The sequence below is a fragment of the Schistocerca piceifrons genome, chromosome 7 (genome assembly GCF_021461385.2).
Source record: "Schistocerca piceifrons isolate TAMUIC-IGC-003096 chromosome 7, iqSchPice1.1, whole genome shotgun sequence".
In the NCBI taxonomy this organism is placed as follows: domain Eukaryota; kingdom Metazoa; phylum Arthropoda; class Insecta; order Orthoptera; family Acrididae; genus Schistocerca; species Schistocerca piceifrons.
In genome coordinates, this window is record NC_060144.1 from 302,088,717 (window position 1) to 302,109,988 (window position 21,272).

The following is a 21,272-nucleotide window of genomic DNA, read 5'->3' on the forward strand; positions in this document are numbered from 1 at the left end:
ATGATGGCGACATGTATGATCGCCGAAATATTGTGCCCGTTGGACACTATAGACCGGCAGCACACCCGTGGATATTTTGATTATCAAATACGCCGGGAGAAACTCAAAAATCATAAAACACAGTGTTCAATAAGCGTGCTGTCACTGCTTACGAAACGGAAAGAGAGAAAATTTCTAAAGCCAAGATCGCATAAATATTTGTTTATTTTCTACAACCAGTTTCAAAAGACTTTGCTGTCATCTTCAGGTTTTAGAAATTTTTCGTACAAAACATGTCCATTTTGAGTTGGAACCTCATATCAAGTTGTCATGTTAGTGGTTAAAATGTAGCACTTTATAGAAAGGTTTCTCAGAAATAAAACATTTATAATCAAAAAGCACCGTGTGCACATGGTGATGTTTGTATATGTAGTGCTCACAGACGATTCTTACGTCATAAACATCACAATACACAATAAAAAGCACATTAACACATCTATTTACGTTAGCTTTACACGTTCCTTTCACCAGTGGTCCACCTTCTACACCGTATATGGTGTGACTAGTTGTACTATACATGGTTGCCACTTAAACGTTTAAGCGCAAATATCTCTGGGTCAACAATAGATACTGAAAACCGACCTTCAGAGGTATGACTGAAGGGAGCGGCTCACGAAAGTAAATACTATAAGCCATTATAAAACATAATCTAATATTAGTTTCTACACATATTTATGTTTTGTTTAAATGGGCACCCCATATTACACAGAAGAGCCAAAGAAACTGATACCCCTGTCTAATAGCATGTAGGGCCTCCGCGAGCGTAAGTGCCGCAACACGACGCGGCATGTACTCGACTGATGTTTGAAGTAGTGCTGGAGGGAACTGACACCATGAATCCTGCAGGGCTGTCCATAAATCCGTAAGAATACAAGGGGGGGGGGGGGGATCTGTTCCGAAAGCACGTTGCAAGGCATCTCAGATACGCTCAATAATGTTCATGTCTGGGGAGTTTGGTGGCCAGCGGAAGCGTATAAACTCAGAGTGTTCCTGGAGATACCCTGTAGCAATTCTGGACGTTTGGGATAGCCCAAGTCCGTCGGAATGCATTATACATTTACTGGATGCAGGTCTCAGACAGACAGCCGGTGTGGCCGAGCGGCTCTAGGCGCTTCAGGCTGGAACCGCGCAACCGCTACGGTCGCAAATTCGAATTCTGCCTCGGGCATGGATGTGCATGATGTTCTTAGATTAGTTAGGTTTAAGTAGTTCTAAGTTTTAGGGGACTGATGACCTCAGATGTTAAGTCCCATAGTGCTCAGAGCCATTTGAGCCATTTAGGCCTCAGACAGGATGCTCACGTACATGTCACCTGTCATAGTCGTGTCTAGACGTATCAGGGGTCCCATATCAATGCACCTGCACACGCCCCATACCATTACAAAGCCTCCACCAGCTTGAACAGTCCCTCGCTTACTTGCAAGGTCCATGGATTCATGAGGTTGTCTCCATACCCGTACATGTCCATCCGCTCGACACAGTTTGAAACGAGATTCGTCCGACCAGACTACGTGTTTCAAGTCATCAACAGTCCAATGACTGCGTTTACGGGCCCAAGTGAGGCGTAAAGCTTTGTGTAGTGCAGTCATCAAGGGTACACGAGTGGGCCTTCGGCTCCGATAGCCCATATCGATGATGTTTCGTTGAATAGTTCGCAGGCTGACACTTCTTGATAGTCTAGCATTGAAATCTGCTGCAATTTGCGGAAGAATTGCTCTTCTCTTACGTTGAACAATTCTCTTCAGTCGTTGTCGGTCCCGTTCTTGCAGGATCTTTCCCCGGTAGCAGCGATGCCGGAAATTTGATTTTCCCTAATGATTGAAGATTCCTGATACTCAGGGTACACTCGTGAAATGGTCATACGGGAAAGTCCCCGCTTCATCGCTACCTCGGAGATGCTTTGTCCCATCACTCCTGTGCCGAGTATAACACCACATTCAAACTCACTTACATCTTGATAACCTGCCATTGTAGCACCAGTAACAGATCTAACAACTGCGCAAGACACTTATCGTCTTATATAGGCGTTGCCGACCGCAGCGCCGTGTTCTCCCTGTTTACATATCTCTGTATTTTAATAAGCATGTCTATACTAGTTTCTTTGGAGCTTGAGTGTATTTTTTAAGTAATCAGTAACATGAAAAATAACAAAAAGAATAGCGTTGGTTGCATCGCAGTATGTCAATTACATCCCGAAACATTGCAAGGCGAAGTTGACACTTGAAATAAAAGAAACGTGCCGCTATTGTACTTCCCGAGATGCCAGAGAGATCCTCATGTTGCTTGTAATCGCAATGTTATTTACATACTACGATGTGACAAACGCTGTACTTATTGCTATTTACACTGTTACTAAGAGGACTGGAAACAATACAGATGTCCAGCCACACACAATGAAAAATAAGGAAACGATTTGTTCATGGTGAAAAGATTACATAAACGTACAGTAGTACCTAGAAAACAAAACACGTCTTTTCAGAAACACAGAAAATGCACTCCGGTATGCAGTCACATTAGCCGGCCGCAGTGGCTGAACGGTTCTAGGCGCTTCAGTCTGGAACCGCGTGACCGCTACGGTCGCAGGTTCGAATCCTGCCTCGGGCATGGATGTGTGTGATGCCATTCGGTTACTTAGGTTTAAGTAGTTCTAAGTTCTAAGGGACTGATGACCACACATGTTAAGTCCCATAGTGCTCAGAGCCATTTAAACCATTTTTGAGCAGTCACATTTCTCACAGCAGAAACGCTACAATGTAAGTTCGAAGAGATCACCGAGGTCCAAATGTTTTTCGTGGACTCCATTTGAACTTCACCTGTGATGTGCAAGCCGTGTTTGGAGGTAGTACCTGGTCGACACTTGCTGTTGTATGGGGCAATCATGCAGATTATGGTGGCCTTGAAGCATTTCCAGATGCTAACATTTAGGCTTGGAAGACATGGAGTATAGCTGAGACTACAGGTCTCTTGGCTAAACAGCCTTATGGTACTCTTGTTCCAAGTATGCCATTTGTTTTGAGTACGAGAAGGAAAAAGAAATTAAATGCCGATGAGTACCTCTTCATGTGGGCAAAAGTCGGTAATGGCAATTGTAAAATAAAGATCAACGGTGATTGTATGCTGTATTATAGACAATAAAATTTGTTCTGTCCTTTCCTTATCTCTATTCCTTATCTCCTTCCCTTTCTCATTAAAAAAATGTATTCACTTTTTGTTTTGGTTGCCGTGCCGCTCTTGGTTGCGCGCTAGGCGGGTGACCTTGAAGCGGACTTAGCCGCTGGCGAGGCTGCCGGGCAACACCGTTAAATGGCAACACGAGGCGCACACTCTAACACCGATCGACTCGCTGCTGTCAGTGTTTCTGGTGTTACTACACCACATGCAGCTGCAGTGTGGGCTTTCATGTTGTCCATTGTTGTTGGAACATACTGATACACCACATTTTTCACATGTTCTCACACCAAAAAGCCCATGGGGGTTAGGTCGGCGACCGCACTAGAAATCTTTTAACAGGACTGCGCCGTCCTATCCATCGATTTGGGAATTGTTTGCTCAGTCCATTTCTCGATACCATGGCATTATGCGCAGGGTATCATGCTGATACCACATTATTTGACGCAGATGAAGCGACAGGTCTTCCATCAGTCCAGGTAAGGTACATCTCAAGAACCGCCCATATTGTCGCCCGTTAAGAGAGCTATCAATGAAATACGGGCCAGTGATGTGTTGACCTGCAATACCACTTCATATATTGACACATCACTGACACTGAAGTTCTGCCTGACAAAGCCAATGTGGGTTTTCCGGCGACCACTAGTGCATATCGTGTGAGTTGACGTTCCCACGGTCTGTAAACGTAGCTTCATCGGGAAACAGCACCCTAAGTATGAAGTCTATCGTTGCCGTAGAACCAACTGTCAGTACTCCAGACGAATTGAAAGTTATTATCTTGTAGCGACACGAGATATGGTTGGTATTTATACCTGTGAAGAATAAGTAGCACGCTTGTTCGAGGAATTCTCACCAGTCTCTTCTTTTCACAAGGACTGGCATGAGGATTTACTGCAGCGGCCGCCAGAATCGCTACTTCTGCTGCTTCAAGTGTTACCCTTTTGCTACGAATACGCGTCCATGGAGACACTTGTTGCGAGAAGCTTTCTAACAATATTTGTGAAGGTAGGGCGGTTCGGATGATGTCTATTAGTGTAAGGCTGGCCACACAGTTATGACGCTCGTGTGCCATTTTGGTGTAGAACTCCGTAAAGTAATAACAAAACCATTTCCAAAGCCTAAAACGGACGTATAGGTAAATTAACATCAAATTTACAACATTGACACCAATTACAATTTACAGTGCATCAGCGCCATTTATCAGTACATGAATCTACCTACTTCCAAGTGAGCTGTCCCACACACAGCACCGATTGCGGTCCGTTCCAGTACACAACTGTGTAGTGTAATGGGTGGGCGTGTACAGACCGGTACTCTTCCGTAGTGCGTAAATAGATAAATAAAACATGCAAGAGGAAAACCATAAATACACGTCAATGTTTGTGGCAGGAAACGGTATCATTACTTTGGGCATCGTAATGACACTGAAAGTAAGAATAGGTACCTCAATCACATAGGGTTTACGCGCATCGTGGAGGTCTCAGGATTTGCTATAGCGGTAATTTTTGTTTATTTCAAGTGTCAACTTCTCTTTGCAATTTCTCTGGTTGTTATTGATGTATTGCGATACAACCAACGCCATCCTTTTTGTGATTTTTAATGTTATTGATTGCATAAGAAACAACAAGGGGTGTCCATTTAAAAAACATAAGTTCGTACGAACCGGCTGTTTGCTTACTTTTTAGAATATCTCGTAGAATTTACATCCGTGAACCCCTGCCTTACACTCACCCCCGTGAAAGTCGTTCTTCACCATGTTTTGTTGATTCAGAGACGTTTGCTCAAAGACTTTTAAGTGTGCCACCCTGTATACGCCATCTAAAGTTGATCATTAGTGAATGGAACCTGTCAAGCTAAAGTAAACGGATGTACTAGTTAGCGTCGCAACTTCTTAATTCTGCGCGTTTTGTAACAAATATTTCGAAGACATCAAAGTCTGCTGAAACTGGTTGTTGATGATAAAGAAAACTTGGCTTTTTAAAGCTTTTCACGAAGTAAAACAAATCATTTCTTCAGATTTCTCGATATGAGAAAATTCTATCACCTGAAACGAAAGTTGGAACTTTGCGAGCTGCTCAAGTAGATTACAGTAATCACTGAAAGAGTTGAGGTACTCCTCTTGTAAGACGATGAAGTATTAACATCTGAGGTCATCAGTCCCCTAGAGCTTAGAACTACTTAAACCTAACCAACCTAAGGACATCACACACATCCATGCCTGAGGCAGGATTCGAACCTGTGATAGTAGCGGTCACGCGGTTCCGGACTGAAGCGCCTAGAATCGCTCGGTCATAACGGCCGGCCTGCAACGTCTTCTTCCGACTCCGCAAATCACGAGGAGAACACGGCAAGTGCCACCACCCGATTTATCACGAACTTCGTTCAATGAAAGAGCAGTCAAAATAAGCGAACACGTGTCTCGGCTTCTCTGTGGGTATCCGACCGTTCCTGAAAAAACGATCAAAGTTTTCACTGCATGTTCAAGATACTTTATGTGCCTCTTACCGCGGAATAGCCTTAGACGAAATGATCGCTCTGTGGTTAGCGTCGCAACTTCATAATTATGCGCCAAATGTTTGAAATCAGATTACTCTTTTTTACTTATTTTATTTTATTCTTTTTTTTCATTTATCTACCCATGTTCATACAAGTGTTTCGTATCGTATTAGGGAAAATAAGGGCGTTATATTAATTGTAAAATTACAACTGGATTTCACAATAAGTGTCACACATTTATAACATATGCCTGTGTGGTATTTTGAGGGATTACAATCTTTTTAAATTCTCGTATTCTAATATTTCATTCTCATATCAATTCTTACATTAATTCTTATATTTTATTCGTGTATTTATTCTTCAGGAAGATTTGGTGCTTGCTCTAGGGTCATACCGATCGTACAAACATTCGAAACACAGATATTCCGCCGGCCGGGGTGGCCGAGCGGTTCTAGGCGCTACAGTCTGAAACCGCGCGACCGCTACGGTCGCAGGTTCGAATCCTGCCTCGGGCATGGATATATGTGATGTCCTTACGTTAGTTAGGTTTAAGTAGTTCTAAGTTCTAGGGGACTGATTACCTCAGAAGTTAAGTACCATAGTGCTCAGAGCCATTTGAACCATTTTTGAACAGATATTCCAAACACCACGAGCATCGCACGAGTCCAGATTTGCCATAGAGACGATTCTTCGTGTGAATCTCACTCGGGAAAGAAACGTCGTTAAAAATGGTGAAGATTTCGCATGTTCACAAATAATTTCGTGACCAACCATGCATATCGAAACACTTTTCCAAAAGCTGGCGCTTGAAGTTGATAAAGAATCAAGGTACACTACAGGCATATCACCGAAAACAATTTAAAATAATTTTACATTCTTTTTTTCTAAATCTTTCATCTGACATAGAATTAGCGAACAAATAAGCGCAATGTTATACCAATATTTACTGGAAAACCTTTCTGTGGTAATCTTGTGTGGCTAACCAATGCGCTACCATTTCGCCTGAGGATATGGCACGATAAAAGGCACATAAAGTACCTGGAAAACATATCGAAAACTTTGGGCGTCGCTCTTTCAGAAACGGTCGAGTGTCTACTGATAAACCGAGGCAAGTATTCGATTATTTTGACCCATCTGCCTCGGAGCGAAGTTTCTGGGAAATCGGGTGATGGCACTTGCCGTGTTCTCCTCTTCAGCGCTGAGCGCGCCAGCACATGTGGATATTCCCGGCGATTCTTGTAGCGGAAAGCAGCCCACAGGAGTGGCGTCCGCCATTGCGAGACATATAGCATCAGTTTGCCTGCATTAGTGCAGGAGATGGAATGACTGCACCGTTCCGGTCACGAACGACTCGCCTGCAGAGCAGAAGGCTGGCGGAAGGCTGGCTGCAGCTAAAGTAAGCACCAAGGTGTCCCACCTTCTGGAAGGCGCTAAGTCAATGAGAGTGGACTTACAAACAGCAGTGGAAAATTTTTTTTGAAATTTGTGGTAAGTTCTGTGGGACCAAACTGCTGAGGTCATCGGTCCCTAATCTTACACACTACATAATCTAACTTAAACAAACTTACAGTAAGGACAACACACACACACATACCCGAGGGAGGACTCGAAACTCCGTCGGTGGCAGCCGCGCGAACCGTGGCAAAACGTCATACCCCGCACGGCTACCCCGCGTGGCGTGTCCCTGTAGATGTGCTGCCAGGCAGATGCCATATGCTAAAAATGATTATACAGGTTCAATGCCTACTTTGTTTGCCGCTGTATCTCTTCCAACCAAGCACGCCAAATCAAGGCGGCGGCCAGAATGTGAAGCAACTGGCCAGCCACTGCTGTGGTCACCCTGCCTTTTTGCTGTGTAGTCGGTATTGCCGACGCTGGTCCCTGATCCATAGAACCCGTGTGTGGAAACATGGTGGTGGTATTGCTGCATCTGTCGTAATAGCGTTTGGGTCAGCTCTGCGCTCGCTTGCTTCCATGGCTCTTTTGCAACAGCATTGACAGTGGTGCTGTTTTACTCCGTAGCACCAAAAAATAGCGCTGGCGCCACACTAACGAATGGGTGTTATCTTTCCCATAACCTCTTCGCAAAGATCTGGGTAATAAGTGTGGCGTTTGGCATTGAAGTACTGCAAAGCGTATACACTGAAAATGTTGTCGCATGTCCGCTGTGTATACTGTTCCATTCCGCTATGTCTTCGCACTTCATTCCAGCTTGAGCAACTCTTACATATGTTAACCTCCAAACATCAAATATACATAATTACAGACTTTTACATATAAATAGCCGGCCGCTGTGGCTGAACTGTTCTAGGCGCTCCAGTCCGGAACCGCGCTACTGCTAAGGTCGCAGCTTCGAATCCTGCCTCGGACATGGATGTGTGCGATGTCCTTAGGTTAGTTAGGTTTAAGTAGTTCTAATTCTAGTGGACTGATGACCACAGATGTTAAGTCCCATAGTGCTCAGAGCCATTTGTTCGATCGTGTGTATCGGAGAGCACCGAATTACGTAGGGATCCAAAGGGAACGGTGATGGACCTTAGGTACAGAAGAGACTGGAACAGCACATTACCTCCACATGCTAACACCTTTTTATTGGTCTTTTTCACTGACGCACATGTACATTACCGTGAGGGGTGAGGTACACGTACACACGTGGTTTCCGTTTTCAATTACGGACTGGAATAGAGTGTGTCCCGATATGTCAGGCCAATAGATGTTCAATGTGGTGGCCATCATTTGCTGCACATAATTGCAATCTCTGCCGTAATGAATGTCGTACACGCCGCAGTAGATCTGGTGTAATGTCGCCGCAATACGTTATTTCATATCCTCTGGGGTTGTAGGCACATCACGGTACACATTCTCCTTTAACGTACCCCACAGAAAGAAGTCCAGAGGTGTAAGATCAGGAGAACGGGCTGGCCAATTTATGCGTCCTCCACGTCCTATGAAACGCCCGTCGAACATCCTGTCAAGGGTCAGCCTAGTGTTAATTGCGGAATGTGCAGGTGCACCATCATGCTGATACCACATACGTCGACGCGTTTCCAGTGGGACATTTTCGAGCAACGTTGGCAGATCATTCTGTAGAAACGCGATGTATACTGCAGCTGTTTGGGCCCCTGCAATGAAGTGAGGACCAATGAGGTGGTCGCCAATGATTCCGCACCATACATTTACAGTCCACGGTCGCTGTCGCTCTACCTGTCTGAGCCAGCGAGGATTGTCCACGGACCAGTAATGCATGTTCCGTAGATTCACTGCCCCGTGGTGTGAAACCCGCTTCATCGGTAAACAGGTAGAACTGCAACGCATTCTCTGTTAATGCCCATTGACAGAATTGCACTCGATGATTAAAGCCATCACCATGTAATTGCAGATGCAGCGACACATGAAACGGGTGAAAGCGGTGACGATGCAGTATGCGCGTGAAACTACTTTGACTCAGTCCACCGGCTCTCGCAATGTCCCGTGTACTCATGTGTGGGTTCATGGCAACAGCAGCTAACACACCAACTGCACCCGCTTCTCCTGTGACGGGCCTGTTACGGACCAGTTTGCGTGCTACGACCATACCTGTTGCATACAGTTGACGGTAGATGTTTTGCAATGTGCGGCACGTTGGATGCTCTCTGTCCGGGTACCGTTCTGCATACACCCTACAGGCTTCAGCTGCATTTCGTCGACACTCGCCATAGATGAGTATAATCTCCGCCTTTTCAGAGTTCGAATACGCCATGGTCACAGTTCCTACAACACTACACTATCACAGACGTCTGGTAACAGGGTTCAAATGGCTCTGAGCACTATGGGACTCAACTGCTGAGGTCATTAGTCCCCTAGAACTTAGAACTAGTTAAACCTAACTAACCTAAGGACATCACACACATCCATGCCCGAGGCAGGATTCGAACCTGCGACCGTAGCGGTCTCGCGGTTCCAGACTGCAGCGCCAGAACCGCGCGGCCACTTCGGCCGGCTGGTAACAGGGTGTACTACAGTTGGTCTGCGTGCGGAGACGAATGCAGAATAATAGCAGCAAGCGCTACATGCGGACACTGCGACAGCTAGACCAAACCACAACAGTGCACTACAGCCACACTCGTAAACACGGTCGTCATCGTAAACATGTCCCTGCAGATGCTGCTCGCTGACCGTGGCCCGTGTTTCTTACAACACGCAACTGAACGTCGGAGGTTTCAAGCGTCAACTTTAGATTACAAAATGGTTCAAATGGCTCTGAGCACTATGGGACTTAACATCTGAGGTCATCAGTCCTCTAGACATTACTTAAACCTAACTAACCTAAGGACAGCACACACATCCATGCCCGAGGCAGGATTCGAACCTGCGACCGTAGCGATCGCGCGGTTCCAGACTGTAGAACCTAGAACCGCCCGGCCATTAGATTAGAATGTCTCTGGATGTAATTAACATTTTACAATGCAACAAACGGCACTGATTACGCATTTGTTTATATGTTCAGATGTGCTAACAAAACTAACGTGGTTCCATTTAAAAAAACGTAGGTTTGTGTTAAAAAACATACTTCCGTGCATTTTTGTATGGTTTATATTAAACAATTACACTAGCCCCTCTCCTCACGTTCGGTCTGTGGAATCGGTTCGTCAGTATTTGATGTGGTTTACGAAATATATCCAGCGGTAACGTTAGGTGACTCACCCTAGAGCGTACACAAGGTATAAAAGGACAGTGCGTTGGCGGAGCTGTCATTTGCACTCAGGTGATTCATGTGAAAAGGTCATCGACCTGATTAAGAACGCACGACTGGAATTAACAGCCTTTGAACGCGGAATATTAGTTGGAGCTAGATGCATGGGACTTTCAATTTTAGAAATCGTTAAGGACTTCAGTATTCTGAGATTCACAGTGTCAAGAGTCTGCCGAGAATGCCAAATTGCGGGCATCACTTCTCACCACGAAGAATCCAGTGGCAGACGGGGTTCACTTAAACACCCTGAGCAGCAGCATAGAGTTGTCAGAGCTGACAGAAAAGCAACACTACTTGAAATAACCGCAGAAATCAATGTGGGACGCACGACGAACGCATCCTTTAGGCAGTGCGGTGAAATTTGGCGTTAATGGGCAAAGGCAGCAGACGACTGACACGAGTGCTGTTCATAACAGCACTACATCGCCTGCAGGGATTCCCCTGGGCACATGACCATATCAGTTTGACCCTAGACTACTGGAAAATTGTGGCCTGGTCAGAAGGCAAGCGCTAATGGTAGGGTTCGATTGTACCGCAGACCCCACGAAGCCATGGACCCAGGCTATCAACAAGGCACTGTGAAAGGTGCTGATGACTCCACAATGGTGTAGGCCGCGTTTACATGGAATGGACTGAATCCTCTGGTGAAACTGAACCGATCATTGACTGGAAATGGTTATTTTCGGCTGTTGGAGACCATATGCAGCCATTCATGAACTTTATGTTCCCGAGCAACGATGCACCATGTCGCCAAGCCACCACTGTTCGCAACTGGTTTGAAGAACATTCTGGACAACTCGAGGAGACGATTTGGTTACCCAGATCGCCTGATTTGAATCCCATCGAATATTTATGAGAGATAATAGAGATGTCAGTTCTTGCGCAAAACCCTGCATCAGTAACTTATTCGAAATAATAGATGGCCGTAGAGGACGCAGGGGTCTTATAACTACTAGTTAGTGTATTGTATTGTATGGAGCTGGGGACCTAGAAACGACGGAGAGGTTTCGTCCTCGCCGTAGCACACAGACCCACAACAGGCTACAGCAGTCCACTCACCCCACCGCCGCCCCACACCGAATCCAGAGTTATTGTGCGGTTCGGCCCCCAGTGGACCCTCGGGAACATCTTACACCAGACGAGTGTAACTCCAATGTTTGCATGATTGAGTAATTATGGTGTACGCGTACGTGGAGAAAGTGTTTGCGCAGCAATCGCCGACATAGTGTAACTGAGGCAGAATAAGGGAAACCAGCCAGCATTCGGCGAGGCAGATCGAAAACCGCCTTAAAACCATCCACAGACTGATCGACACACCGGACCTCGACACTATCCGCCGAGCGGATTCGTTCTGGCGATCGGCACGCCTTCCCTCCCGGAAAGCAATGCGTTAGACCGCACTGCTAACTGGGTGGGCTAACTACTTGTTAAGTCCACACCATATCGAGTTGCTTCACTAAGCCGGGCAAAAGGAGGTCCGACACGATATTAAGAGGTATCCCATGACTTTTGGCACCCCGATCTCTGCCTTTCCTTAGAGTCTTTACCTTCTTCAGCTCCCTCAGGTACTATGGAAATTGTTCCCTGATGTCGTAACACATGTCCTATCATTCTGTCCTTTTTTATGTTTTCCTTATATTCGTTTCCTCTAGGATTCCTCATTCACTATCTTGTAATTCCAGGTAACTTATAACATACTTCTGTAGCACCAGAGCTCAAACATTTCGATTCTCTTCTGTTACGGTTTTCCCACAATCTAAGATTCATTTTTATCCAGTGCTGTGCTCCAAACATGTATTCTCAGAAATGTCTTCGTCAAATTGATGCCAATTTTTCTTTTTTATTTTTATTTTTTTATTTTGTAGTCCTACTTTCGCCAGGAATGTGCTCTTTGGCTGTGCTAATCTGCTTTTTATGTCTTCCTTGCGTCATTCGCCATATGCTATTTTGCTTCAAAAGTAGCAAAATTCCTTCACTTCGTCTTCTTCGAGGTCCCAAATTCTGATGTTAAGTTTATCGTTCAGCTCATATCGGCTACTCCTCATTACTTTCGTTTTTCTTCGGTGAATCTTATCATTCATATGGTTTCACCCTGAATTTACTTTCCCACTCCTGAACCTTTCTTTCATTGCAGCCACTGTTATTTCGAAGTACTTGCGTGGACTGAACAGCAGCGGCGAAAGATTTCACCTATTTCTCATCCGAGCAATTGTATCGTTTTGAATTGTCTAGGTCGACAAATACTATGAACTACTCTAATTTTTCTTAAGTCTTGCTTCCATTGCCAAGGACAACGTCGGAATGCCTTTCCTAAATCCAAACCCATTTTCATCAACCATATCTCCAATTTTATTTTCACTTGTTTTATATAGTGTTGCTCATTTTGAGTTATATGAGTTGGAGGAAATAATATGTCTCTACTCTCTTTCTGGAACAAGAACACCAAGAATCATGATAGTAAGATTCTATGTGATGAAAGTGCAGTTTTGTGGTTTGTGCCCATTTTTGTAAACGTCCCGCCCTAGTAAATATTATTTATTCTTCTAATTATCTCTATTCCTCCTGCTCATTCCGTAAGGCTTCTAGATCCGACACCAATGGTGAAGATTTGGTCCAACGAGCCTTTCATAAGGGACATCCTTCATCGGTGAATTATCCAACTTTTGGATTAGTCCAACAAATCTTTCTGGCGTCTGCCTTCCCACAGCTAATTTTGAGTGTCTGTTTTCAAGTATGCACATTAACGGACAGCTTTGCCTCAGAAGCTAATGAACTGCAAGCCTTCCCACATTTGGCAATCCTTTTTTAACCGCCTGTCTTCAATCTACACATCTGCGACGTCTACGCAAAGTGTTAGGGACCTAAAAACGTTGTCTGCCTGGTCGTTTACGTACAGGTTGGTCATAATTAACCTTCCGCTACTTGAGATGGTCCCCGTGAAAAACTAGTGATTGTAAAAATCATAAATAAATCATTGAAAGAAACACATTTTAATTTCCAACTTAGAGAGAAACGTTTGTTAACAGCGTGCCATGTTCACACAGGTTATAAACGTTGCTGAATGTGACGGCCGTCACCATCGACGACGGCCTGGAACCGCACTAGAGATAGCATTTCATGACTGTTAGCAACACATACCGAACGGTGGACCATGGAACGTTCAACTGTCATAACACAGCTCGAGCACTGTTTGAAGATCGCACCCTGCGTCCAGTATTCTCAGTCATGGAAACAGTCAATTACTCAGCACTTTGTGACGCAATTCCAAAATTGCCGTTTAATTCGAACTTCGCAATCGTGCCGAAACAGGATCTCTCCGAATTTCTTTATTGTATCGATACTTGCGGAGAACAGCAGCACTACTGCTGTTGTTTTGATAAATCCTCTTTACGAACAAAGTTATGCTCTCCTCGTGCAGATCCACATTGGCTATCTGAAACTGTAACGCACACTGATGCTTGTGTTTCAGCTCAACGTTGCTATACCAGTACCGGCGCCTAAAGACAAGTCTTGACACTAACATTACGAACATCGCAAATCCTGCAGCACACAGTCTGCACGTCATTCCCATAAAGTTAGGTACCCATACGGTAAATAGTTTTCAGTGTACACTGGCTGAAGTACCGAAAGGTTACTTATAAGCATCCTGTATACAGCGAATAAATAACGGCCTTATCCTCTTCCTAGATTACGCCGGAAGGAGCTATCATTTCTCATAATGGCTTCTCATTAAGAAGGACGTCGTAGAAAATCTCACAAGGAAAACTCCCCATCGCACCCCTCTCAGATTACGTGGTATGGTAAGATGGCGCAGAGGATACCCCGTCAAAAGCTGAACATAAAAACAAGCATGAAAACAGGAAGAAGGTGTACTGAACAGTGAAAAAGAAAAGCTAAACAGCAACAGTGAACGGTCCAAAGGGAAGAAGTGCAATGAGAACCAACCTTAAACTGCTAAGTGTTCATAGCCTTGGCCTGCCACGCGGGCATGCCGTGTTCAACACTCCCTCGACTTATTAATTTTCTTTTTCCCCACAACATTATGAACTATCCGTCCGATCATTGAAATGTTTTTTCTATTTCTGTAATCTTGGCAGTTGTCATACTATACATTGGTTATAGAATGTGAGTCATGTGGTAACAATACGTTACCGTCGCAAGTAAATGTGATGAATAGCGAGGGCAGGCGAGATACTACAAAGACGTCTTACAGAAATGAAAACAATAAATAAACGTCTAGTGAACTATGTCACAACAAAGGAATTCAAGAGTCAAAACTTCTGAAACGGAACGCAACTTCAAAAACGTTAAAAGCATATGTTTTGACAGAGCACAGAGAAATTGTGTGAATGTGAAACTGTTGCGTTTATTTGTTGCAGCTTATGTGACAAAATATTATGTGTTCATCATTCTCTTGGAAGTGGTCACTTTCACTTTTATACGAACCCCTATCTCGGGCAAGGAGGCATCTCTCACTCACTTACCTGTCCTACAAATTAGGTGCTTCGATAAGAGATTCCTATCAGATAACACGCATGCAGTCACTAATGCCGTGTATGACACACCAGATGTGTTTTTCGGTGGAGGATTCGGTTGACTTGTCGCCTTGTCATCAAATGTTTGCGGATTCCATTCGGCTGCTAATAGAGTAGTTGTGCAGAATCAGCTAAGCGAACAGTGAGAAAAAAAATTGGCACGAGTGAAGTTTGAACACAATGCGGCCGCGTCACAGTCCAACACCGTAACCACTGAACCAGTACGTCGTGTCAATTCGCTTCTGATATATGCTGCATTTCCTGGTCTTGGACAGTTCACTGTTTATTTATTTTTTTTTTTTTTTGTTGCACAGCCCAGTACACCTTCTTCCTGTTTTCTTGCTTGATCTGTGTTCAGTTTTTTACGGGCTGTCCACTCGGCCCTCTTACCACTATATCTGAGGGGTTTCTGATGGGGAGTTTCCCTTGTCAGCAGGAAAGTATTAAATCGAATCACATACCTGCTCCGACGTTACGCAAGTAAGCTTTTTGTGAGTTAGTCGTCTGTACAGGAGCATTAAACCAGTTAGCACACAACATTGGAAGTTATGTTCAATAAATCAATGACATATTGATGTCAGTGAGATAGGTCTATTGTCCTTTGTATCCAGAGCTATTGACTTCTATGGATCAGGTACAGATACCCCAAGCTGTAATAAAGCATTAACCTTACACTATAACTTGAACTAATGCCAAAATGGCACGATGTGAGACACTCTACAGTTTTTTATGACTACATTCTTCGATAAATATTTCCACGGTGAACAGATCGATGAACGTATTCGTTTCTCACTTATATAGAGTTGTCAGGAACAGTCTGAAAACTTGTGAGAATGTTACCGGGTAGGCTGTGCTCAAAAATAACTGTTAATAAAAAACTTCGATACGTTACGCCTTTTATGAGTTAATTAGCATTGAAGTTAACCAATCATGCCCCTGCGCGTGCAAATTCAATCGGCCCGCCGGATACAATTAGAGTCAGTTGTTCTCGTAGCATAGACGATAGCACATGAGACTGCTTAGCCTTTAGCTAGGATTCGAGGCTTGCTACCGTTCCATGCCAAATTTTTGTATCGCGCTCTTGTCCTGTTTGGCGATATCGTCTCTGGCGAGCCACTTGAAGTTGCGTGCACAACGGCCTGAATGGCTAACTTCAATGTTAATTAAATCGAGAACGGTGCAATGTATCGAATTTTTCTCTTAACAATTATCTCTGAGCACAGACTACCCTGCAACCGCCGAACAAGCTTCTCAGACTGTTTCTCACCACGCAGTAAATGTGATAAGAAATGAAAATGAAATGATTATGAGGCATTATTGGTCGAGAGACCGCATTTGGGGTTCTTCGGCCACCTGGTGCAAGGCTTTTTATTTGACGCGACTTCAGCGACTTAATCGATGAAGATGAGATAAAATTGTTAGGAAAACATAGAAATCTAGAGCCCGAGCGAAGAAAATCTTCGACACAGCCGAAAATCGAACCCAGGACCCCGGTATCTACAAGAAGCGACGATAACCGCTAGATCACGAACTGTGGATATGGGAAACAAAAGTGGCTAACTCGTCCAAGTCCTTTTATCAATGGCACTTGTTTATAACGGTACCTCTGCTCGTTTTTTCATGTGCCATGTTTTCTTCGATTTTATCCATCCCGACATGATACATATTTCCGAAGGTCAAAAGGACGCACAGATCACAGTCGTCCACAAGAACGGCAGCACAAGTGATCCACTGAATTACTGTCCAATATTCTTGTCATCCATTCGTTGTAGAATATTAGAACATATTTTGAGCTGAAACGTAATGAAGTGTCTTGAACAGAATGACCTCCTCCATGCCACACAGCATGGATTCCGAAAACATCGATCATGTGATACTCAACTCGCACTTTTCTCACATGTCATGATCAAAGCTATGGACCAACTCAGTAAGATAAACGCAGTGTTTCTTGATTGATTATTATCAAAAGTGTGGTTGGGAGGACGCATCACATTATCTTAGATGGAGAGTTTTCGCCAGATGTAGAGATAACTTCGGGTGTGCCCCAGCGAAGTATTTTGGGACCAAATTGCATATTAATGGCCAATGGATTCGTAGCAGTGGATCACCGGTTTCTGTCAGATCACCGAAGTTTATAGCTGTAGGGTTTGACTAGCACTTGGATGCGTCTGCCATACGCCGTTGGCAAGAGGGGTGCCCTCAGCCCTTTTGAGGCCAATTGAGAAGCTACTAGATTGAAAAATTGCAGCTCTGGTCACTAAAACTGACAGCACGGAAGCGAGAGCGTTGTTCTGACCACATGCCCCACCATTTCCACATCCAGTGACGCCTGTCGACTGAGGATGGCGCGGCGGTCGATTGGTGCCGACGGACCATCCGAGGCCGCTTCGGACGAAGTTCAGTTTTTGTATATTAACGACCCTGCTGTCAATAATAACCTCAGACTTTTCGCAGGCGTCGCAGTTATCTGTAATGATATCCTGTCTGAAAAAAGTTCGAAATAAATTCGCTGAATGTGAATAATTTAGGGTCAGCTGTATTAGGTACAGTTGTTATACTTGTGGTGAAATATGAAAATTTGTGCCGAACGGGGATCCGAACAAGGAATTCCAGGTTATCACGAGCGGTCTCTTTATCATCAGGCTACCCGTGCACTCCCCGGGGCGATCAAAACCCCTGTGTCTACATCCCTACACCTTTGAGGTAGAACATTTGTACCTAATGCAGCTGACGCCTACTTACGCGCATTCAGCGAATTTATTTCGGCCTAATTACGAACGGCTCTCCGTTATCATCAACGTAAACATGTCTGACGCAAACTGTACAAATATTTAGTCAGACCTGGAGAAGAATTCTAGCTGGTGCAAAGAGAAGTCACTTGCTTTACAGATTCAGAAATATGAAATGTTGCAATTCACAAAAAGAAAAAAAAAAAGAAGTTGTATCCTGTGACTACGATGTCAGTAGGACGAAACATTAATCAGTCAATTCATATAAGTATGAGGATGTAACAGTTTTCGGGGACATGAAGTGGAACCAGCACACAGGCTCAACTGTAGACGAAGCAGGTGGCAGACTTCGGTTCATTGGTAGAATAGTAGGAAAATGCAATGTCTACACTGCAGCCTGTTTGCAAAACACTCGTGCGCCCGTCTTAGAATATTGCTCAAGCGTGTCGAATCCTTATCAGATATGACTGACAACGGACATTGAACATATACAAAGAATGGAAGCACGAATGATGACAAGTATGTTTGACCCATAGGAGAGTGTTACAGAGATCCTGAAGAAACTGATGCGGCAGACACTTGAAAACAGACTTAAATTATCCCGAGGAAACCTACTTGCAAAGTTTCGATAAGGGGTTTTAGGTGAGGAATGTTGGAATATACTACAGCTCACATCTTTCCCATAGGAATGACAAAACAAGATTAGAGTAATTACAGTGCGCACAACGGCGTTTACGCGTCATTCTTTTCGCGCTCCGTACAGGAAAGCGCCCTAATTTCTAGTACAACAGGAAGTATCCTCTGCCATGCACTTCACAGTAGTTTACAAATTATAAATGTAGATGTAGATGTAGATGTAGACGCAGATGCAGAAAGTCATCAAACTCTTCGCAAAACAAGATATTTCAACATACACACTGAAAGGGTATTTATCCAAAAAGAAAACCAAATAACACTCAGTGGATTACGAATAATAGCCAACCATTTGCAAAATAAAGGTTTATTAAACTTTGGCCATGGTTTTGGCAGTTTTAAAACTGTTTTCTTCAGATGACTTTGTACCTATTAACAAATATTACGACATAGTGTGTAGAACAGGTAGTGTAAATACTCGTAGTATGCTTTGTTTACCTGAGACTGTAGGCTCTTTATTTGCCATAAGACTTTAATGGCATGCCTTGTAACCCCTCCCCCCTTTTTAAACTTTTTAATTAATATGTTTATTCCAATGTTAAATATGTACTTGTGATGCAGCATACGCTGGTCGTTGCAGCTACGTGCATATACGACGCGCATGAGCGTCACCTACCAGAAGCGACCTAAAACTAGTGCCTCTACTCTTCAACTAGTCGGCGAATGTCACTTGTTCTGTATGTGGCATACTTACGCTCCTTAGGATCCGATGCCACGTTTTGTATTTAATGTCATATATACACAGATCTGTCAAGTGGCACACTACATGTTGTTGGATCCAGTGTCAAATGCGATGTTTTAAAAAGATTTAAGACGAAGCTCTACAGCAGAGAGTTGCTATTTTTGAATCATATATTTTAAATGGTGATTAAGTGGAGGCCACTCACATGTACCAGACAGAGTCAACGACTCCCATATTGGATATAGATACTGTGATTGTACGTGAGCATGCTTCACCAAAATCTTTTGTAAACGTTTCCTGTAATTCTGTTTATTGTAATGATACCATATCTCTTCTACATAAAATGTCGTAATGTTTGTTAATAGTGTAATACGTTCTGCAGAAGACAGTTTTGAAGCTGTTGAAACCATAGTAAAGGTTTAAGATACCTGTATTTTGCAACTGGTTCGCTGTTATTTCTAAATCATTGAAGCTCTTTCACGCATAGTTGCTGAAGTGCAGTCATGTTCAGAATCTTGGATATCATTCAGTTTGGGCAGTCTGGGATACCTGTATTTCTTACGTTCACCGCCGGCCGAAGTGGCCGTGCGGTTAAAGGCGCTGCAGTCTGGAACCGCAAGACCGCTACGGTCGCTGGTTGGAATCCTGCCTCGGGCATGGATGTTTGTGATGTCCTTAGGTTAGTTAGGTTTAACTAGTTCTAAGTCCTAGGGGACTAATGACCTCAGCAGTTGAGTCCCATAGTGCTCAGAGCCATTTGAACCATTTTCTTACGTTCACCGTATCCGTGATCGACAGCTGCATGCAACATTCGCACGCGGTAGCCAGAACTGGCAAGTCTTGCACGGACGTCTTTTTCTGCTTGCAGAGGTACTGCTGCGTATGGCCTGCGTCGGCATCTGCGGCTCCGACGTCCACTACCTGACACACGGCAAGATCGGCGACAATGCAGTCGAGGTGCCCATGACGATCGGCCACGAAGCTTCAGGGGTCGTCGCCAAAGTGGGGCCCGGAGTAAAGCATCTCAAAGTGGGTCAGTGCACACGTTTGGAAATTTTTATTTTGCCATGACACGTGCGACAGAAACTTTAAATTACAAATTTAATAAAGATTTAATAAAGTACAAGTATCTGTCTTCTGAATGATAAACCTAGTTGTCTTACTATGGGAGGTCACAACAATGGGAAAACGGATTTTCTTCGAACTTTGTACACCTCTAGTAGGCCATTAAAACAATATAGTGTGTGAGTAGTAAGGTGCAGTACTCTGGCAATTCCGAGAAAATCTCAAGAGAAGTTTTACGCATATATTACGTAACTGATGTATCTGTGCGTAGGGGCCGCATGTTAGAGGTCTTGGTGGTCAAGTAATGCCGCACGGTGGCTCAGCATGTGCAGTTAGAGGGTTAGGTGCCCTCTGTAATAAAGAAAACTGAGTGAATGGATCAACTATGAACTCGAACGGGTGTCATGGAACGTCCGCCACGAAAGACGAACGTGTATGAGGCGACGGTTCGACTCCTGCTCAAACCGTAAATTTTGGGATATTGAAAAAATTTGCACCTACACTATTCGTTCTACAATAGCAACGTCTCACCGCTACGCAGGTTAACTGCCAGATGGGGCCTGCCTCTATGTCTGCAGCTCGAAGTTTCGAGGTACAAGTAGTTCCGAGTACCGTGCCAGACTGTATATATAAGGGATTTAGCAAATCACGACAGGCATACATTTTCAGGAAAACGCTATGCGTCTCTTCATTTACTTGTCGATAGTTATAAATATGTTTGGTCTAATAATCAAATTTAATTAAAATACTAAGCCGTCAAATAACATGAAAATCACTAAAACTCCTTGCAAGTGCACATCGTTTTTTAAATTATATTGCCTTCATATAAATTAAATAATATGACAAGTGATGAAGAAATATAGATTAAAAATTAAGTTTGAGCAGAGGCAAACCGTCGCTTCATACACGTCCATCTTACAAAGCTCGAACGCTAATCTCTTCACCAGCATGAAGTCTAACGTCCAGCCCCTACGCTCAGATACATGTTACATACACTACTGGCCATTAAAATTGGTACACCACGAAGATGACGTGCTACAGATGCGAAATATAACCGACAGGAAGAAGATGCTGCGATATGCAATGTTTAGCTTTTCAGACCATTCACACAAGGTTGGCGCCGGTGACGACAC

General features: G+C 44.0%; 1 protein-coding gene across 1 annotated transcript in view; it reads left to right on the forward strand.

Moving 5' to 3' along the window:
- Window positions 1–21,272, forward strand: part of LOC124805149 (sorbitol dehydrogenase-like) — a 112,166-nt gene that overhangs the window by 38,114 nt on the left and 52,780 nt on the right. The window contains exon 3 of the mRNA XM_047265620.1: window positions 19,943–20,107. Coding sequence (XP_047121576.1) covers window positions 19,943–20,107 — 165 coding nt within the window. The remainder of the gene's footprint in view (window positions 1–19,942; window positions 20,108–21,272) is intronic.